At 34.6% G+C, this 20,584-nt stretch overlaps 2 protein-coding genes across 5 annotated transcripts in view; one reads left to right on the top strand and one right to left on the bottom strand.

The window, feature by feature from the left end:
• mnb (minibrain) overlaps window positions 1-681 on the bottom strand; it is a 126,579-nt gene extending 125,898 nt beyond the window's left edge. For 2 of the 4 annotated variants that reach the window (XM_089642709.1, XM_089642705.1), the window contains exon 1: window positions 474-681. The gene's annotated coding sequence lies outside the window, so the exon portion shown is untranslated. Of the gene's footprint in view, window positions 1-376; window positions 441-473 lie in introns of those variants that run through there. The other 2 variants (XM_089642706.1, XM_089642707.1) reach the window with 2 other exon arrangements.
• A 1,495-nt stretch (window positions 682-2,176) lies between these two features.
• sbr (nuclear RNA export factor small bristles) lies at window positions 2,177-15,644 on the top strand. The gene is made up of 10 exons (XM_089642710.1): window positions 2,177-2,496; window positions 3,288-3,920; window positions 4,954-5,144; window positions 6,778-6,887; window positions 9,218-9,254; window positions 11,115-11,362; window positions 12,423-12,591; window positions 12,934-13,116; window positions 14,096-14,340; window positions 15,339-15,644. Exons 1-10 carry the CDS (start codon window positions 2,385-2,387, stop codon window positions 15,436-15,438), a joined length of 2,028 nt encoding a protein of 675 aa, XP_089498836.1. The 5' UTR covers window positions 2,177-2,384; the 3' UTR covers window positions 15,439-15,644.
• Window positions 15,645-20,584: the final 4,940 nt, after the last annotated feature.

Consider the following 20,584-nt stretch of genomic DNA (forward strand, 5'->3'; position numbering starts at 1 on the left):
TTTTATTACAAATTACCAATTACGACTTGAATTCTATAAATTATCCGCACGAGGATAAAAGAAAACATTTTATTTGGATCCTCGGTTCTTGAGGAAAAAACTTTACTCTAAAATCGAATTAAAACTGATTAAATGAAACGAAAGCGGAGAAAAACTGAAATATTTTTTTAATTCTAAATTATTATGAAGACAATAACATGATAATATGTATAAAACCGTTATAAGCGGCAAAGACTATGAAATCCCTGAAATGTCCAAAATGGACTCGTCCATATTAGCTACCTACTGTGACGGGTTCAAAAGCACACAAGCAAAATAATAACAAATGTGCATGGGAAGCCCGATGGCCTTACACGTGGACTTTTGGGACATTTACCTAAAACACACATGGAAACATGTATTGGAACTATTTTCACTGATTTAAAATACGATTTCCACTAATAAAACACTGTTCTTATCTCGAGAGCATTCACCTGTAAAGTTAGACGATTTTATGGGCCTCACTTTACGAATTCACCTTACACATATAATGTTAAAAAAACCCAAGGGTGAAACAAGGTTTGGACACTGTATATTTTATCATAAATGGAATCCATATTATACACAACACACACGAGTTTTACATAAAATAGCAAAAAAAAACGCGCTTCGGAAACTAACCGGACTGCGCGAGATGTAGAATAAAACATGGCAGACTACCGTGTACATTTTACCAAACCATAGATTTTAGTGATACCATCACATTAAATAAGTTCTTACTTGAAAAGTAGAAACAGGGGTTAAACTTTTCGGATTTTCTGAGATAATATGTTTCATGGCGTAAAAAGTATTTTCGTTGTTTATTATTGACTCATAATATTTTTGTTGGTAATTTTTTTTTGTTTGCTAATCACCAAGCTTGTTTGAAAAAAATCCCACTATTTGTGCAGTGTCATTTAACCAATTTTTAAAAAGAGATTACGGCAGACATCATTTAATTTCTCGAAGAAATATTTGTTCCTTCGGACTATGACCTTTCATTAAGCCCCTGCATTCCGAATTTCTACGGATTTATAACATATTTCTCGTTATTAAGTTTCCTTAATGAAGAAGAGGTATGAAATAATTCGCAGTGTATCTTTAAAGGCAGACTAGGAATTTGTCGAGAGATTTTGCTGTATTGTAAACGAGTCGTGTTTTTTAAGATATTTTCATAATTTTTGTGTATATATAATATGTATATACATAATCTGTCAACTTTGCCTTTACAGGCCACGAAAATCGATCTTTCCGTGTGCTTTATTTGAATTGTTTCAGATGAACGTATTATTTAATTTTTCAAATGTTTCTAGAGTTTCTTCCCGGGAATTTACTAAATCATCTTGTTCAAAAAATCTGATGCTTACTGCTAATTTTATAGTTAAAAACTTTTTATAAAATTTTCAAACCGTTTTACATAAAATATTTTAATGATAAAAATATATTTTTACTTACGCCCGTGAGGATTTCTCTAGAAACAATTGAGAATTTAGTAATACGTTCATCAGAAATAATTCAAATGTGAGCGCCGAGCAAACTCCCGTTATTAGAGTCGTATGTCGCCTTAATTTTAAATTCAAATGTTTCATTTCAGTTAGGAAAAAATGTGGGAATAGACATTCCGTAAATCTTTGTTGTTTGAGATGCCACAGTTTTCATTCAGTGTAATCTCCATTGAATGAAATTGCTGTTAACTAAAACAAATATATTATAAGTTAGGAACCAAATGTCTAACCAAAATAAAAAGGTTATTTTATTTTAAAAACACTGAAAATCACAGGACACAAACTAAAAGACGTGTTTTTAAAAACAAAAATTAAAAATGAATAATTTTAATTACCAAATAATATTGCCCCGGTCGAGAATCGAATCCCGAACAAACGCTTGGAAGGCAACTATGCTATTAATAAGAATAAAGTATTTTTTTAATATTAGAAGTTACCTTCATTGCAACCAAAATTACATTGTTTAATACTGAAAAGACATTATTTTTATAAAAAAACGTTTTTGAAGATTACTTTAATTTTGAACGGACTTATTTAATACTTATAGCGATTCTCAGTCAAGTACTGGCTGATATTATGTTTTTATCGCATAACAACCGATTATTAAGATTTTGTATTTATAGGTTGGCAATGGGTTGGCAGTTGAGCAAAGTTGGCATCACTGATAAGTTGTACGTCACGTCGCGTTGCACGTCGGGGAAAAAGGAAAAAGAATTCTATTTGGTGTTGAAAAGCAGATTTGCTTTGTTAGTACCTTTTTTTTTGTTACATTTATGACTTTTTTGTTGTTGAAGTTATATTTGAGCTGAATATTCATTAGCTACGTTTCCACGTTAATATAATATTATTTTATTGGTTAATATGCCTAAACGTGGTGGTGGTAGGGGAGGACGCAATTGGAATAATGGAGGAGATAGAGACAGGGGAGATGGACAACAGAGAGACCAGCGAGGATATTCGAATGCGTATAATGGTAAGTCATTTTCTATTTTGAAAGTTTTTTTTATTGCATGCAGAGACCGAGCTGAGAATGTGCTATATTAAAGCTGAACTAATGTTCAGGCATTATTGACATGAATTTTATCACGTAGTTCCTTTTTATTGTCAGCATGAAAATATCATAAAATTTAATGCAGTAAATTATCTAAAAACAAATTTACGTTTATTGAACATGTTATAATCTAATCGAATGAAATTGTATCAATTTATCAAAGAAACTATGTTCGATATTACAAATTTTCCTTACTTTTTTTTGTTTTTACATACGTATCTATTAGATTTCTGGGAGTGACAGATGACAGCATTTTGATAATTTTTAAACTGGAAGTGATTATGGTAAATATTTAACTAATCGCCACACTTTTTACAAAATAGTGCCTTTTGCCGCCTTTTTGAATTCCTTTAGTATGGAGTGACATTTGCAAAAGTTTAATTTCAATCTAAAAATGCATAAATTTCTTATTAGCCTAAACTAAGAATCCGATAACCTATTTTGTATGTGTAAATAATTGTTCAAACAAAGTGTGTAAATAATTTCCATAACGTGTTCCTAAAATTGTGGCGGTTAGGTAAATAATTACCAAGATCATCACTGATATGAAATCTAATTTTCTTGCTTTAAATGCTAACACTATGTATAATACTTATATATATGTGAAAATATAAGTGTTCCCATCTGACCGCAATGTTACGGGCTTGCTATTTTTCTGTTATTCATTATTGGTGTTTTCTCTGGTTATTTACTCTACATTATTTATTTTCTAGAACATGATAATCGTGGAAATGAAAACAATGTCAGAAGGGTCAGCTTCAAACCGAATGCTAACAAAATCCATAAAAACAAGAATAACAGAAGTTGGGATGCCGCCATAAAGCACTTCAACGATGAAGACATCGATATGAGCGGGCAGAGCTCCAACGCAGTCGGCAGAAACCCAAACAACAACTTCCGTGGGAACTTCCGCGGAAGAGGCAGGAGAGACGGAAGGGTCAACTCTCCCGCCCCTCGCCCAAACCACATCCCCAGAAAGCTATTACCAGGAATCTCACCATGGTACCAGATTACCATACCCTTTGGTCAGCAGCACGAAAAGAATTTCCTTCTCAATGCGCTTCTGACCGCTTTATCGCCGGAAACATTTGTGCCTTATTTTTATTCCGTTGTCGGCAATGCGGCTATTTTCTACGTGGATGATTTCGGAATGGCGGAAAAGCTGAACAACCTGGACAGGACGATCACAATGCCCAACGGATTCAAGCTTGCCGTGAAAGTGAAGAGCGGCACGCCGCACGTGCAGGTGGATAAAGACCTCCTGGACAAGATGAAGATAGCAATGGCAGGTCGCTACAATCCCGCTACCAAAGCGTTGGACCTGACAAAGTTTCACGCTGATCCTAGTAAGCTATTTTTTTTAAATTTATTTAAATTATTTCACAAACATATATTGTAGTCATGAAGCATTTTATGGACCTGATGTAGTCACCCCTTTGTTACATCGTGTATGCCAAGATGGAGGTAGAACTTGACATAGACTGAGCTGTATGCCTTTACAATATTATGAATTATTATAAGCAATAATTACTCTCTTGAAATATCCATACAAATTGAAAATATCTCCCAAGTAAAAATAAATGCCGCCGATTCGAATTGAACCCGCACCTTCTGATTGCCGATCAGTTGCTCTGAACTACTAAGCTACGTCGGCTTATTCCCAGGTTCAAAGAACCTGACTGGCAGTCAGAGGGTGCGGGTTCAATTCCCGTCGACGGAATTTTTTTTTACTCAAGAGTTATTTTAAATTTGTACGGATATTTTAGGTGAGTAATTATTGCTTATAATAAATTGTTATACCTTGTGCCATGTATTTAAATACCTTATCTTATAAACATTAGTTTATCATTAAAAAATAATATTATGAATTGTTCGCTAATTAGTATTGGGCAAGGATAATTGTATTTATTTTTTATTAATCAATTTACAGAGACATAATATATTATATTGTTTTACAATACCTTTAAAAAATTTTTAATCTTCCTTATCTTTAGAACGAATATTTTGGGTTAGAAGAAAAATAATAGTTCCACAGCATCTTCTTCCTCATATTTTTCAAAAGTTTTTTGGCCTCGTTCAAATTATTCCAGATTTGCCGATTCTTTGCGGCCCCTAGCAATACGAAATCTTCAGTTATTTTCAAACTGTCAGCCCACCTCATCTTTAGGGAGCCGGAGCGTCTAATTCTATCACATCATATAATAGAATGATCAAACCATCTTTAGCATTGTAATTATCTAATAATTTGGCACATTAATAAGAATAGAAATTTGACCATTTTTTAATAATTATGTTTTATTACAGCTTATATTATATTCATGCAAAAGAATTATCATTGTTCAAATAACATAATTTAAGTTAAATTTCTCATTGTTCTAGGTTTAGTAGATGTCTTTTGCGCATTATTCCGACCCTCCATAATGCTGGCAGCCATAAACATCATATCGGAAAACATTCCAGAAATACAGGCGCTTAATTTAAATGAAAATAAACTTCACGTCCTAGACCACTTCAAGAGTCTGCTGACTAAATTACCCAACCTTAAAATATTATATCTAGCTAAAAACAGGGTGAGTACTAAACTATTACAACATTTAATCTAAAATTAGAAATTACTTTTGAGTTCAGTCCTCCAATAATAGTGATTGCATTACCTGACTGCTGCCTTCTGTCCTAGGACCTTTTTTATTTAATTTATATATATATATAGGAGACAGGTGACGTAATGACGGGTTATGACGGGTTCCCGTGAGCACTTAGGCCATAGGCCCATTGTGCTATCTCCCATTTTACCTCATTCCTTTAACAGTATCCCGGTCCCTTCTATAAAGATTACCAGGGTTATCATTGGGTATGTGGCTATGTCTTCTGGTTCTACAATGTATCTTCCCAGGTATCTGAGCCTTGTTCCCAACAGGGCGGGACATTGGCACCAAAGGTGATTTGGAGTCTCTTCATCCTTTTCACATTTCCTTCATCTGCATCCACTCCCAACATCTGCATGTGTCTCCTGAGATGGCAGTGTCCCGTTAGTAGTCCTACCAGTTCCCTCAGTGAGTTTCTGTCCATACTGAGTAGTTGTCTGGTTCACCTTGGGTCTAGTCCTTTTACGAGTACTTTGGATTGCCTCATTCCAGGTGCTCTTTCCCATTCCACCCAGTGCCGGGATTTGGCCCACCTTTCAAAATGTATTTTGGTGTGGCAAGCTGCTACTTCTACGGCCGGCTTGGATCCCGCAAGTGGTGCTTTCGCCCCTTTCCTTGCTAATCCGTCAGCCCGCTCATTGCCTTCAATGTCTTTATGTCCTGGTACACAGAGAAGGGTTATTTTATTGATGGTAGCAAATTCTTTAAGAATGTTCTTGCATTCCACCACCAGTCTTGACTTGCATCGGTTACTTTCCAGTGCTATTAGGGCTGCCTGGCTATCAGAGCATATGACCTTATCACTCTTCTTATTTCTTGTAATCATACTTCATAATACACACGCACATCCACTTGCTCCAAAGCTTTTTGATTCAAACACTGGGACTTGGGACTTATTTATCATTTAATCATTCTACGTACAATCAGGTTCAAAACCTTCGGATTATTGCACGCAATGATTATTAACATATAACTTGACAAGTAAGCGCAAAATTACCGACCCGTAATTAGTAATCTGATATATAGGGTGACGGGGTGCGTGGGTGGAAAACAGATGACATCGAAGAAAAAAGTGTAATTGTAAAAAGACTTGAAAGTGGAGAGGGTTTTACAAAGTTAGCGAGGGAATGTAACTTTAGTAAATCCACAGTATCCTATTTAAAAGTTAAAAATAATAAAATTTACAACTATGTCCAGGAAAATGTCAAACTCTAATTTTTAAAAAATCCAGCTGTTCCAGTTAGAATAATATAGAAGAGTATGTATGAGACGATGTATGTGTAAGTGTGTTCCAAGACCGAGTTGTTTGGCGGTCCGTCCGCACTGCCTATTGGCGTGATGGTTAGTTAGTTAGTCCAGCTGTTTCTTAAAAATTCAGGCTCCATTTTTGATTGTTCGGATTTTAGAGACTGTACTGTTAGAGCTTGATACCAAGGAAATTGTATATCAAATTATATTTATTTTTTACTGTCCAATGTTCATTTGTAATAATTAAATAAATGGTTAGTATAAGTGTATCAATTAGTGGATAAATAACTAATGTATATTTTTCTTTCAGATTCCCCACATAAACTCTTTGGAGCCCTTGACGGGTCTGCCCCTGGTTGAACTTTACCTCGAAGGTAACCCTCTTGCTGACCGCTTCAAAGAAAAGGATGTGTATGTGAGGTAACGTAGACAGAAGCCACAGGGAGGAAACCCCAAAGGCATTGAAAGATGAAATGCGGCTTTACTGCACTAAACCACTTATTCCCATTGAAGGAAAATTCTAAAGATCCTATGTTGATGACTTGGAACACAGATATTGTATCTCCATAAACCATTATAAAATACAAATTTTGGAAAATCATATGAAATATGTTTGTAAATTGTTTATAAATAGTGTGTTTTAGAGATGCCATATTTGCACACAATTGCATATTTGCGTGCTTTCAAGAGGATGGTGAAATATCCCCTTAATAATATACAATCTCAGTAGAGCCTCGTATTTGAAGAATGGTGATACAATATTTGCTCTAAGACTCAGTTAGAAATGTTCCGTCAATTGAGAGTAGCTAACAGTATGTAATTATTTTTCCAAGTTGAAATTGCGTATCTTTACATCCGTCTTTCAAATTGTTATTGTGTTCATTTATACGCCGCTGCAATTCTTGGTTGTTCTTTGCCACAATATCACAAAGTGTTGCAAAAAAGGATAGCAACCCTCAAACCAACAGAGCACAAAACACTTAGTGCTGGAGGTGAAAAAAAGTCTATCACCCGATCTCGCATAATACAACACTTCCTTACAAATACCGGACAAAGTATCTTATCATCGGAAAGTTATTTGAGTGCTCCAGTCTGGAATATTGTTTTAAATTGCCGGTTTTAATCTCTTCACCATCATCGAACACCGGTCACAGTGAAGAAGGGATATTTCACTCGCCGGCATCTGCGGTAGAGTTGAAATGCGTGATCCAAGTGTGGGCACATCACCTTAATATGTTTTGGTGACGAATTCATAAATGATTTTCTTTCATTATGGAAACACTCGTCATTTGGATTGCGTGAAGGCGTTTTAATGTCTCACGCTACAAAGGTGATGTTGGAAGGCTATCGCTGCAATGTGTCTGAGATTACTCCGTATTAAGAGGGCCGGTGTCATGTCGGTATCTCCACGGAACAGACTGCGGAGCACCAATGCCCCTGTTCGAATGTGCGATGAATTAAAGGCTCAGAAAGAAAGGTGATTGGTTAAGTTGAAGTGTCCAGATTTCTGCCCATGTTATTATAATGACCTTGTGTATAACGTTGGAAAAATAAAATTGATACTACAGTTTGGTATTTGTTTTGGAAACTGATTGCTTGAGAAATGAAAAAAAAATTCATGTGAAAAAAAATTACTTTGGCAAGAAGAGTTAATAATTGTGCTGCAAAACTGTTGTCTTTTTTAAATTTAAAGTTTTCTTGAAAGGCATTTGTGAAGATTGTTATTGAGTAATTTATAAAAATATTTGTTAACTTCTCTATTGACGGATTATTTATATAAAAAAATTATAATTAATAAAGTATGTTCAGAGTTTTCAAGTGAGTTCTGAATATGTTTGCAACTCGATTTGTAGGCCTGAAAGTTGAAAGTGGCACAGTGCACTTGCTTTATCTAAATAATGTTGATAATCCAGCACAAAGAAAAAAAAAGTGTAAATAAATAAATAACATATTACAATAATAAGTGAATTATATTTTGCTTCTGTGTAAGATATAATACACAACATAGGTATTCGGAATCTTTAAGCAAAGCAAAACTACGGTAACTTAACCCTTTAGGTGCGGTATATCAGCGTTCCGCACTTTATGCATCTTGAGTGCGGTGTGCGAAATAAATTCTGGGACAAAATGTCTCGCAAACCTGGTCACAGCATGAGGAACAAGTGTCCCTGCCACTTGCTCATTCGACATTGGAAATACATATTGGCAATTAATTTTTTTTTAATTATCGAAGAAAATAACTTTATGTATGATCGCAAGATTCAACTCAAACTAAATACAATCTAGACTCGTGTCTTTGATAAATATATCCTATTTTTATTTTGATGTGCGACATCTATTGACTTTTTTCATTGTCTTCAATAATTAAATATTACAATTTGAGGATTTACTCTTACTTGAGTATATAAAAAAATAATTTTTTTGTAATTTAGCCAATAAAATAAATGTAAAAAAAAAATAAAAATATTATCCTACTTTATTTTTTCCATAGATTATTGACATTGAAAAAAATAGTCAATTAACGCATCTAAAGGGTTAAAAAAAAAGTTCATAATCGGATATCCTCGTGATAGTTGTATTTTCAGGCCTCCAAAACTGAACAAGTTGTAACATTTATTGTTCTAGAATATGGTGTTTGTGGTTATTCCATTATGAACATTTGTTGACTGTTTAATATGTTGTGTAATCCTTGAGAGTTTCAGAGGAGGAATTGTGTTTCTTCTCGCTCCAAATATTTGAATTGTCTTCAGAGAGATCCGCAAGAGGTTTCCCAAAGTGATGCGACTGGTAAGATCATTTCTCTATTCTACTACTACCTGTTGTTGTTTGTTACCTTGTATCCCTTTTGTAACGTTTCACCTGTACTAAGCGGCTGTCACACCTATATGATCCATCGCCGGCTATCACCGTACCCGGATCTCTTTAGCGTATGTGATACATGAAGTTTCACTAAAACACATGCATTGCCTCAAAACGTAAAAAGGTTACGATCTTTTTGTCAAGAGCGTAGTTTCTTTTACATCACAAATACCGAATAAATAAGGCATCACACGGCCAATGCCTAGTTGTAAATATTGTACTGTCCCAGATCAGGACCCATTGTTTTAGTGTGAAGGAGGGCAGGACAATGAACCAAGACCTTGACCAAGACGGGCAGACTATTTCTGCAATACAATGTCTTGTATGACCGCATTGTCTTCACATAAACGCGCTTGGGAGAGACAGTAGGGCAATAGCCAGTCGTTCCAAGCGTACATACCTCGACTCTCGTATTTCGTTTATTATTTAGTTCGTCCACCAATAATTCCAATACATTTTGGTATTAAAAGACCTCATATTTTTTTGCAAACTCGCCCCTAATGCGCGTTTTCGTGTGTCCATTTTCGCAGCATTCCCCATTTGGACAACGGTGTGGTTGTTTTATTGTCACATTATCCAGTCCTGTGCGATCGAAGCGGTTCACATAGCCGGGATATGACAATATTGTATTGTCTTCTGTATTCTGTATATGGCTTGTTTATGTTTTTTCATAAGTTTGAGTTGACCCAATGCCAGCTTAGGGCTATCGCAGCAGGCAGTCAGTCTACTCCAGGTATTATTAAGCCCTCTGGCCTTGACAAAAGTCAGATAGATTGGCTGTTTTTGAACATATTTCAATAAAAAAATACCGTTCTTGAATGCAGAGGAAAGATTTTAGCATTACAAATCGACAATGCAATCAAAAATATTTAAATTCTGAACGCAAACATAGATAAAGTTTTAACTCCGTTTACTGATGGTTTGTGTCATGTAAACCGTAATTACCAATTTACATGAAACTAAAATTTAATTAGACAAATCTATTAGATATAAAACTAACTTTTTTTTTGGTTTAAAATTTTTTATAAAAATATTTATTATATAATTTGCGAACCTTGACAAATATTTTTCACAGGCTAAATGTTGTTTCATAGAATTAATTCAAATTTTTCAGTAGCGTTTGCGGAAACTTTTCAATGCAAACTGAAAATGTGGTTTTCTCTCTTTCTAACACTGTATAAATATTATATCCTACCGTAATACAAAATGAGATAGCATGACTATTATTAGTTCGTGTCAGGCTGGGAGAAATGTCTCCAAAAAGACTAGGGTTAAAATTAACTCTTTTGGTAAAATCGAGATATATTAGGCGCTTCAACACGAAGGAATTGAATCCATAGCAAAAAACACACGCTCTTATTCATATTTTCCTAAATTTCTCACTGTACAAGTGGGAAACAGGTAAATCTACATCACATTTGAAGTGGATTTTGCGGTAAAGCTTTGTAATTTTTTTCATTTTCTTTTTCAGTAATTTTGAGTTTAGAGTTAGAATTTATTGTGATTAAATTCTAAATATTCAGACTCTACGACGACGGGGTTATAACCCTCTTTTTATTGTCTTTTAAAATGCGCCGTAGATGTAGTTCGGCTCCAATAAATTTTTAATTTTATAAGGCACAGAATGAAAAAAAAAAGTTTTTATGGGTTATCTATGTGAAGTATTCATCATTTTCCCGCTTTTACCTCTAGTTTCTGGACACCATGTATGTTTAAATCTGCTGAGTGTCCTACCCACTGAGCCATCGATCTCTTATGTTTCCTTGACCTTGATTGTTTAATGTTCAGGACGGAAATGACCTCCCTCCGGTCATAGGCTTCGACATCAACGACGAGGTCAGCCTCCCCCCCAGCCGTGCCTCGTTCCTCTGCAACGCCGAGGGTCAACTCATCGTGCGTCAGTTCCTGGAGCAGTACTTCGCCATCTACGACTCGGAGTCGCGCCAGTCTCTACTGGACGCATATCACGAGAACGCCATGTTCTCCATGACTGCGTATTACGGACCCGGTCAGGTGCAGGGTTCTTCCTATAACAGGTAAATCACACACTGCATCTCTACCTCCCTTTCTTCTGCTATTAGAACAATCTTTAACATTAGGAGTACATGTAGTAATAGGATTCGATACTGTACCCACCCAATACTTTGGATTAAGTGTCGTTCTATTTGATTAAAGGTCTTTCTATTTGATTAAGTGGTTGTTCTTTTTGATTATGTTTCGCTCTATTTCGTTAAGTGCCGTTCTATTTGATTAAGTATTGTTCTATTTGATTAAGTATCGTTCTATTTGATTAAGTGTTGTTCTTGCATAATATATTATTGTGAAATTATTTAACATTTTCACCTTTGTTGAGCAGTTAAGATCCTTGAATACGAATCCAAAGGTCGCGGAGTCAAATCCTGGCATGCACAAATAAACTTATTTAATGAATATGATGTGTTATTTAATTCATATATAATAATATATTATTGTATATTTGCAACACGATCCAGAGTAGTAGATACTCTCAGTATCACCCTGATGAAAGACCATCATTCAGAATCGAAATGTGGCTTAACCCTTAGGATCCAACCAACTACAATAGCAGTTCAGTGATATCTTGACTACCTTCAGGTGCACTGCAATGTGCAGTGTACAGAGCTCGGTTTTAGAAGTTTTTAAAGCATTTCAATACTGTCTTATGAAAATTCCCAAGTAACACGCTGACATTTTAGAAGCCTGTCAATTATTTCAAATATAATTATCAATATTATGTTTGGCTTCGAGACATTTACAAAATATTACTTGTCTTCCGATAAAATGGTTAAAATGAATTTAGCTGTGTTTGGTGACCTTCAGCCTCACATAGTCCCGCAGGCTTACACACAGGGGACTTTGAAGGCCTAGCTTCATTTATATAAATTGTAGAGCCTTTTATTCAAAAAAATTAGATTCATGCGAGAGCTCCGAAGGGGTGACCATAAGTCACCTATACCGGGGTGGGACAGGGTGGGTGTACCTTCAAAGTCCCGCAGGCTCAGGATAATTGGGAGTGTTTTCTACTCATGTTCACGCCTTTGGCCTCAACAGTGTTTAATTTGTACATTTTATTTCCAGGCTAAATGCTTACATAACGGTGAGTCGTAACATCATGCGGTTACAGGAGCGAGATATCCGGAGAAGAAACCTGAAGAACGGTCGGCTCCAAGTGGTCTCGTTCCTCAACGACCTGCCTAAATCACAACACGATCCCCTCAGCTTCTGCGTCGATCTAACCTTGTTTACCGTAAGTATCTGCTTTATTATTATTAAAAATACTTGCAATATAAACTTGTCATTTTATAAAAAATAGAAAAAAAAGACTGTATGATGTATTAGGAGACACCATTTAAATTGGAAGGTTGCTTTTCTTTCTTTCTCAAACAAATTTTATTTTACTTTAATAAAACATCTTGTGACCGATATAGCACAATTTGACTCAACGGCTTATGATGTTCCTTGACAAATACAGCACTACTGACCCGAGTGGTCAATGTATCGGCCCTTTTAATAAAACACAAACACATGTTTTGTTAATATATTTTTTCCGTTGATTTCAACAATAATCAGTTTATGACTTTTCTTTCAGCCTGCGATCATCATGCTAACAGTCAGCGGAGTATTCAAGGAACTGGCAACTGTAGGAGCTAGCAAACCGCACTCCAACCCGCCACTGAGAGCATTCCACAAAACCATGATCATCGTACCTCACGGCAGTGGCTTCTGCATAAGGAACGATATGGTCCATATCACCAATGCAACCATTGAACAAGTAAGTCATCAATCTTTGTATAAATCACTATTTTACCCATAGAATAAAGACCAAAAGAAATGTGATGTGGGCGTGTTTCGTGATTCAAATGTCTGAGCATTTCAAACACAGAAATTGTTTCATCTGTCAAATGTGTTCAGTTTTGTTGACTTTTAGTGGCTGTCACCCAATGTCGTTACAATACAAATAGACACGTTGTAAAGCTTTCAAAGTGGCAAGCAAAAATAAAACATTTGTCTTTAGATATCTTAGTTTTAGTACTAAACTGTCACGTGTGCTACCTCTTCATTGCGTAAGAAGTGCCAAAACACTCTTGTGTGTATGAGAAAGTGTTTGTATTACACGGCAAACACAAAAAGTCAAGGAATAACATTTAATTTGTAAATATGTACAAGCAAACTATTTATTATAATAAAAAAATACAACTATTTAAATTGTTTCCCGAAGACTTTCAGCGCTATTAGAGAAAGTGAGATAGCAAATGTAGCAACACATAGGTATAAGAAGGTAAACCTACTGACTTATTAGGTCATCTCATACAGCTTTCCATATTCGTCTTAGTGTAAGCGGGTAAGCATTTCTTGCCATCTCAGTCACACATGATGTATAATGTAGTATTCAATGCAACTTTAAAATACAAAAACACCGCCCGGTCCTAACTTTTATTTTGTTCTTACACACATATTCTTTGACTGTCTATCTTTGTCTTATATGAACAACGTTTGAATTAAGAATTTATTGGAACCATATGAGTGTTTCTTACTTGCCACATTTTATTTTAATAGCAAGTCTAGATGTATTGTAACGTCATCGCTTTCACCAATACTAATGCAACAATTCTCTTCAGGTCATCAGCCTCATTAAAACAAATAAATAACATGATATTTGGACAAATTTATAAGTAAATTAGTGCTTTTAAAATATTACCTTAAAAATCGAGAATTTACTGAGATGGTTTAATTATTATTTTTTTTTGTAGGAAGAGAAAAGTTTCAAGACGCGCGAGCCTGTCGGGCCCCCACCCCCCTACTCCCTCCCGCAGGCCTCCATGAACCCTATGCAGCCCCCCATGAACCAGATGCACCCCGCCATGAACCCTATGAACCCCATGCAGGCCCCCATGAACCCCATGGCCCCCATGCAAGCCCCACAGCCAGACACCCATCAGCAGATGCTGCAGGCATTTGCTCAGCACACCAATATGAACCTACAATGGAGCACAAGGTTATTTTTATTCTTACATCATTTCAAAAATTATATTTTATTACTTTGTTAAAACTTTTTAAAACATGACAGACCCATCTAAAGATCTACAATCTACATGCTTAACCTCTCGAATGTCGAAGTAGGGAAATCATCAAAATATCTTTAAATCTATAAAATCTAAATCTCCTCCAACTGTCGGGTGAGAATTTACAGAACTGCGCAAAAATTACCTTGATGAATTTTGATAAAATTTCAAAGAAAAACTACGATTTAAGGCGATGCACTATGTAGTAATGCAAAATCATGTGTTTTTGGTTTGAAAATTTTATCGCTTAGAAATGTTTCAGATGCTTTAATTAAATACTGCGAGTAGAATACATGTTGGCCTTTGAAATAATCGAGTATTTTTTAGATAAGTCTTTTTATAAGCCCAGAAAAAAATATTCTATAAGGCCTATGAAAACTGCTTTAAAGTTCAAAATCTCCTACTTACAAACCCATTTTCGATTATGATTTTATTGTATAATGTGGCAAATTAAGTAAAAAAAATTAAGGTAAAAAATTTAATATTTATGCCTGAACATCCACAAAATAAAATAAAAGGCACTTTTTGGCCATGTTTTTTTCTTGCATAAATCAAAACAGGCTGATGGTGTTAAGCGGGAATTTAAACCTTATCGCCATCTACGTAAGGGCAGTTATTGATAGCGGCTCGATTTAAAATACTACACGACGTAGTACATCGTCTTAAGTTTTGTGCAATTGTTTTCTGTTTACCAGATAATGTATTCATAATATTGTTTATATTTAGAAAGAAGTTTCCCCAAAATAGCTGCTATGTTATAAAAAATAAAAAAAACTCATGTTTGGGAAACCAGCAATAAAACAAGTTCATATATATATATTTTTTTTTTTTTTTAGATAATGTTAGCTATAAACGTCTTATGATATAAACATGAAAAATATTTACGGGGCTTAGATCAGGTCAACTAATTATTTATCTTTTTTTCTTCCAGCTGTTTGGAGCAAACGAACTGGGACTACCAACGTGCAGCGCTGGTCTTTGATAATCTCAACAAGGAAGGAAAAATACCACCTGAAGCGTTTGTGAAATAAATCATTGTAATGTGAAGAAACAATACGTTACGCATAATTATTTTTTCTTCTTCAATTTTGTGGAGAACCCCAATAAATACGTCCACCTGGCGCGGTACAATATCAATATACATATATTATGAAAAATCATTGAAATTTATTTCATAATCGTGAATTTTGTAAATATTAGGTTAAATAATTTTTTGTAAATAAACTTTTTAAAGTTATTCCATTTGGTTATTATTTTATTTTTGTTTATCCTGAAAAAAATGTTTTAATTGTGAATACCTTGCCACAGTTCCAACTGTTTGGAGCCAATGGTCCACGTTGACATCCCCAATAAGGAATTTGAGTTAATTTTTTAAAATTTTACTAAACTTAAATATTGTTTTTATTTTTTTTATGTTTGTTTTCATGGTTAAATTAATTTGTGTGTTAAGTTTCGTGACGTCATCAGTGCGCTGAAAGTCCTGTGGTTAGTGCATTTTGTAAGAAGATTTTTTTTATTCTTTAGTAAGGAATTCCTGTACATTTTTTTTATCAATTTTTACGGTCTAACTAAATTAAGGGTATTTTTATTTATTTTTTAATATCAAAAATTCATACTGAATTTAATTATTAACGTTAAGGCGTATTAACCAGCGACCGAGAATTCGAATTTCGTCAAAAGATAGTCTCGCGATCGGACGTTTTTTAGAACGAGACAGAAATACCATATTCATTCCACTGCCAGCCGTAACTCCGCGCGGCGGTCGAAACCTACAGCATGGTTCCGATGAAATAACAATTATTGTGTTTTGAATTTTCGGTTGTAGCTTTCTTCCTAATAAGTAGTTACATACATATTTGTAAATTATACGTCGGAGTGCGTAAACATAAATAAATACAAATGCAGTGCGTTGACATAGTAGGTACAAAATAGGTAGGTATTTGAATAAACATTTTTTTTTAATTTTTCAAATATTTTTATTCACTTGTTTTTTTTTAAATTTTATTTTACATAGGTTTTACAAAAGTGATTAACATTAAGTTTGATTGTAAAAAATCTCTCGTCTTACATATTTATCCCTTTGTAAGATAGGTATTACCAGTAAGTTTTATTTCTAATACTTAAAGTAAGTATATCAAAATAACCTCGTTTTTTTTCTTCTAAAACAAGAAGCTCAATTCACAATATGACATTATGAAACTGACAAAAAGTAACACTAAAAATACTAAATATGTTGAATTATACCAATGTAATAGGGAATTGGACAATAGAATAGAAATTATTAACAAAAACATGATTTGAATCGCACATCACGAATCAAAACCGTTATTTTGACGGGAATCATATACGCATAGACTAAAATGCGGCATTGCCTGCTCTTTTGTAGCCAGTTAAATATATTTATATGAGGAAGATTTCGAAACAGAAATTGTACAGCTTAATGTGTAACTAAGAAAATTTTATTACAAATAAGTTTACATGGAAATGGAATTAATCTCCTTCGAAGTACTGTGCTTGACTAGAGATATACTTATCCCAACGTTGAATCCATGACTGGAAACATTTTACCACGAGTTACCCGACACCGTGTGTACAAGGTACTGTTGCATACGTGTTGCTCGCGCAACGCCGGGTAGTCAATTATGGTTTATGATTACCGCGGTAATTACACTTGAATTGGTCACCGTAATATACCATGCATTTCCCGACACCATAATAATAATAATAATAATAATTGGATGACTTGTATAGCGCCGTTTTTGTGCAAAATCACCTCAAGGGCGCTGGTATACAAGGGTATGGTTTTGTGCGTGTAACTCGCGTAATGCCGGGAATTATTGATATTTTATAATTACCGCGATATTCACGGTTTCAGTCACCGTAATTTCACCACGAGTTTCCCGACACCGTGTACACGTGGTAATGTTGCATGCGCGTAAATCGCGCAACACCGGGTAGTAAATGCTTGTTTATAATTACCGCGGTAATTAGAGTTGAATCGGTCACAGTAATATACTACGCGTTTCCCGACACCATGTATACAAGGGTATGGTTTTGTGCGTGTAACTCGCGTAACGCCGGGAATAATTGCTAGTTTATAAATACCCCGATATTGACAGTTCCGGTCACCATAATATCCATGATTCACAATATATTGTAGATATTACCTATTTACATAATAAAATAATAATAATATTAATGTAAATTACACATACCGACGGAATTTTAGAGACAATATTTGCTTCAGAATCACAATCATTCGTCGGTAGGTGATTATTTTCCCTGAAAATTAAACAACACAAAATTATCGCTAAATGTTATAAAAAATATATGCGTATTCTGACTGATTCGTTTGAACGACCCTGTAGCATATAGAGTACGTACAATGTACAAGGATAATTAAATATGACTAACCCTTTTTTTTCTGCAAATATTTCTCCCATGTACGTTTTTGATGACGAAATTTTTGTTTTCTTATAAAACTTTTGTCCGATAGTATTTTTATCCCCATTTTTAAACGAGGAATTTCGTTAAAATGTTATCAAGTAGACTGGCGTGGAATAGACGTCCGCTCGCCGCCCTGTCGCAGCGGGGAATGATAAAATTTCGGCTTGCGCCGAGGTAATCAGAAACAACGAACAAACAATAAACGCGAATCGAAATTAATTACTATTATATACTTTAAGAATATATTTCTTGGTCATAAATTATTTTTAATGTTTCAATAATATCATAGTAAATTATTTTTGTAAAAATATCTCAACTATACCAATTTGTAAGGTCATAAATAAATAGTCAAATTGAGGGATTTTCGTCACAAAACGCGTCCTCGGATTTATTTATTAGTAATTTTATTTGAAATAAAAACAAAATTCTTATACATACATATGATAGATAATTTATTGATTGTTTATACTGAATTATTATATGATTTGAAATATTTGTTGTATAATGCAACTTCGCCTTTGAAAATGCAACAAATCTGCGCATCGTCCAACGGTAACACTTTATTATGGTATGAAAATAATATTATTTTTCAAAATTTAACATCTTACTTTAATAGATAAAATAACGATCTTTCGAAATCAATTTGTGTTTTTCTCTAGAAAAGTGTCCATACGTCTAAAACTGGCCTCAAAAATGCCAAATTTCAGGTCTAGTCTACCTATTTCGCCTTAAAATCTTAACTTGAGAATCTTATTTTCCCCAAATACAAAGCTCGTACATTGAGGTTTACACGGTATCATCGATGTACCGACGTAGCTCACGCAGCGGCAGTACGGCAGGTTCTCGCCAGCGGGATTATTGTCATTGCTTTTAAATAAATTTGAAATGAGTTCCTACTTTTACAAAAACGTTAAATTGGCATTTAGGTGATTTTAATTGTAGTTGCGCTAGTTGTTTGAGTTGCATTTTATTATGGAATAGCTTTAATTTTACCACTTTGAATTTAACAAATCATTCTAAAATGTCAGGAGATACTACAATGTAAGTTAAACCAACCGATAAAACTAAAAAGACAACCACAAATCATCTCAAAAACTCAAATCAACATACCTAACTTACACAATACAAAACTGTATAGCGACCTCTCCCTCTTATTATCAAAGAACGCATACATCAGAAAGATACATTTAATTTTACGTTGTACAAACATAACACGGAGTACATTTGACATCAGATATCGTTTGACTAATCATGGAGCGTATACACAGTAAAGCTTTTAAATCATTTTTAAATAACGATTTATTAATTCTGATAGTAAAAATACAGAAGAAATATGTAAGTATATTCAGAATGGGTGTTTTTTGATCTACATCAGAGGTTCCCAAAATGGTCTATATGGACCCCCAGGGGTCGATATCGGCATGCTGGGGGTCTATGTCAGCAAGAAAAAAATTTGGGGTCCACGAGATTCAAATGGGGGTACATACGAGCGGACCCCCATTTACCTCAAGTCAACATTTATGAGTTCCGTAAATGACACAATAGACCCAACACAAATGTAATAGACTGAGAAATTACTAATAATGTAAAGACAGAGCAACTATACCGCCACCCAGTTGTTGGGCAGGCAAGGGAAGGGAATATTTTTACTAAAAAAATAAATGATTATCACATGGGACGTTAATAGTTTTAGGAAAATTCAAAATTCGGCAGGCAGGAGGTCTCGAGGCAAAAAGTTTGGGAACCTCTGATCTACATGAATATATATTTTCAGAAGTCAAAATACTTTTTACTCAAATTCATTATTGGGTTATGTCTTGAGGCTGTACCTAATCAGTCTGGTCCCCAAACATGGCTAAAGCCGTTTCAAGTAACGTTTCAATTCTGAACGATGGTCTTTCACCAGGGCGATGCTGAGAGCATTTTCCACTCTGTATTTTTTTATTATCAAAATAATTTGGATATTACTCCGAAACCCTGAAATACACTATGTTCCATAGGTATATTTTTTTAGTACAAAATTAAATGTGAGCCAACACATTAGTTAAAAAAAATTTATTTGCCCGGGATTTGAATTTGCAACCTCTGAATACATAGTTGACAATCTTAACTGTTCGATTATGAGTAATAATTATTCTCAAAAATCTTATAACATCATCTCAAAAACACTATTAGCTCTAAACAGTTAGCAAATTTCAAACCCCTCTGTTGTTACCTGTGAAAAATCACTGGATATAACTTGACAATGTGCCAAGATGTTAATTAATAATAATATTTCGTTTATTATTAATAAATAAACTGCTGTTAATTAATTTTCAACATCTTAGAAAAAAGAACAATGCCCGTACCGTTTACAGTACAGCCTACAATGGATCGCTAAAAGCCGTGACAAATTGATGCCATTGAATTATTGTTTTATGCCCGGCAAAGTTAATAAGGCGATGACCACTAATAACCATTAACGCAAATAAAGGCTATAAATTTACCAGATATTGAATGAACAAAAATAAAATAAACTTTTTTTTATTTCTCCCCGCTGTTTGAAGCCAGTGGGATTATGGTATCTCCAATATTTGGGGTAATTTGTGAGGCTGAAGGAAGAAGGGAAGGGAAGTAGGTGGGAAGAGGAACGTTAGGAGGTACCTGGCTATTCAGATCTGGTTAGAAAACAGCTATTTCATGCAAAATTTGATTCTGAATTGTGATTTTCACCAGGGCGATACTGAGAAT

Source organism: Hesperophylax consimilis, chromosome 18, assembly GCF_061612785.1.
Source record: "Hesperophylax consimilis isolate HC1 chromosome 18, BYU_Hcon_1.0, whole genome shotgun sequence".
Lineage (NCBI taxonomy): Eukaryota > Metazoa > Arthropoda > Insecta > Trichoptera > Limnephilidae > Hesperophylax > Hesperophylax consimilis.

Coding starts and splice junctions, on each gene's coding strand:
- sbr (XM_089642710.1), top strand. CDS start 2,385: ATGCCTAAACGTGGTGGTGGTAGGGGAGGACGCAATTGGAATAATGGA. Junction 3,921..4,953: donor AAAGTTTCACGCTGATCCTA/GTAAGCTATTTT, acceptor TCATTGTTCTAG/GTTTAGTAGATGTCTTTTGC. Junction 13,117..14,095: donor CCAATGCAACCATTGAACAA/GTAAGTCATCAA, acceptor TTTTTTTTGTAG/GAAGAGAAAAGTTTCAAGAC.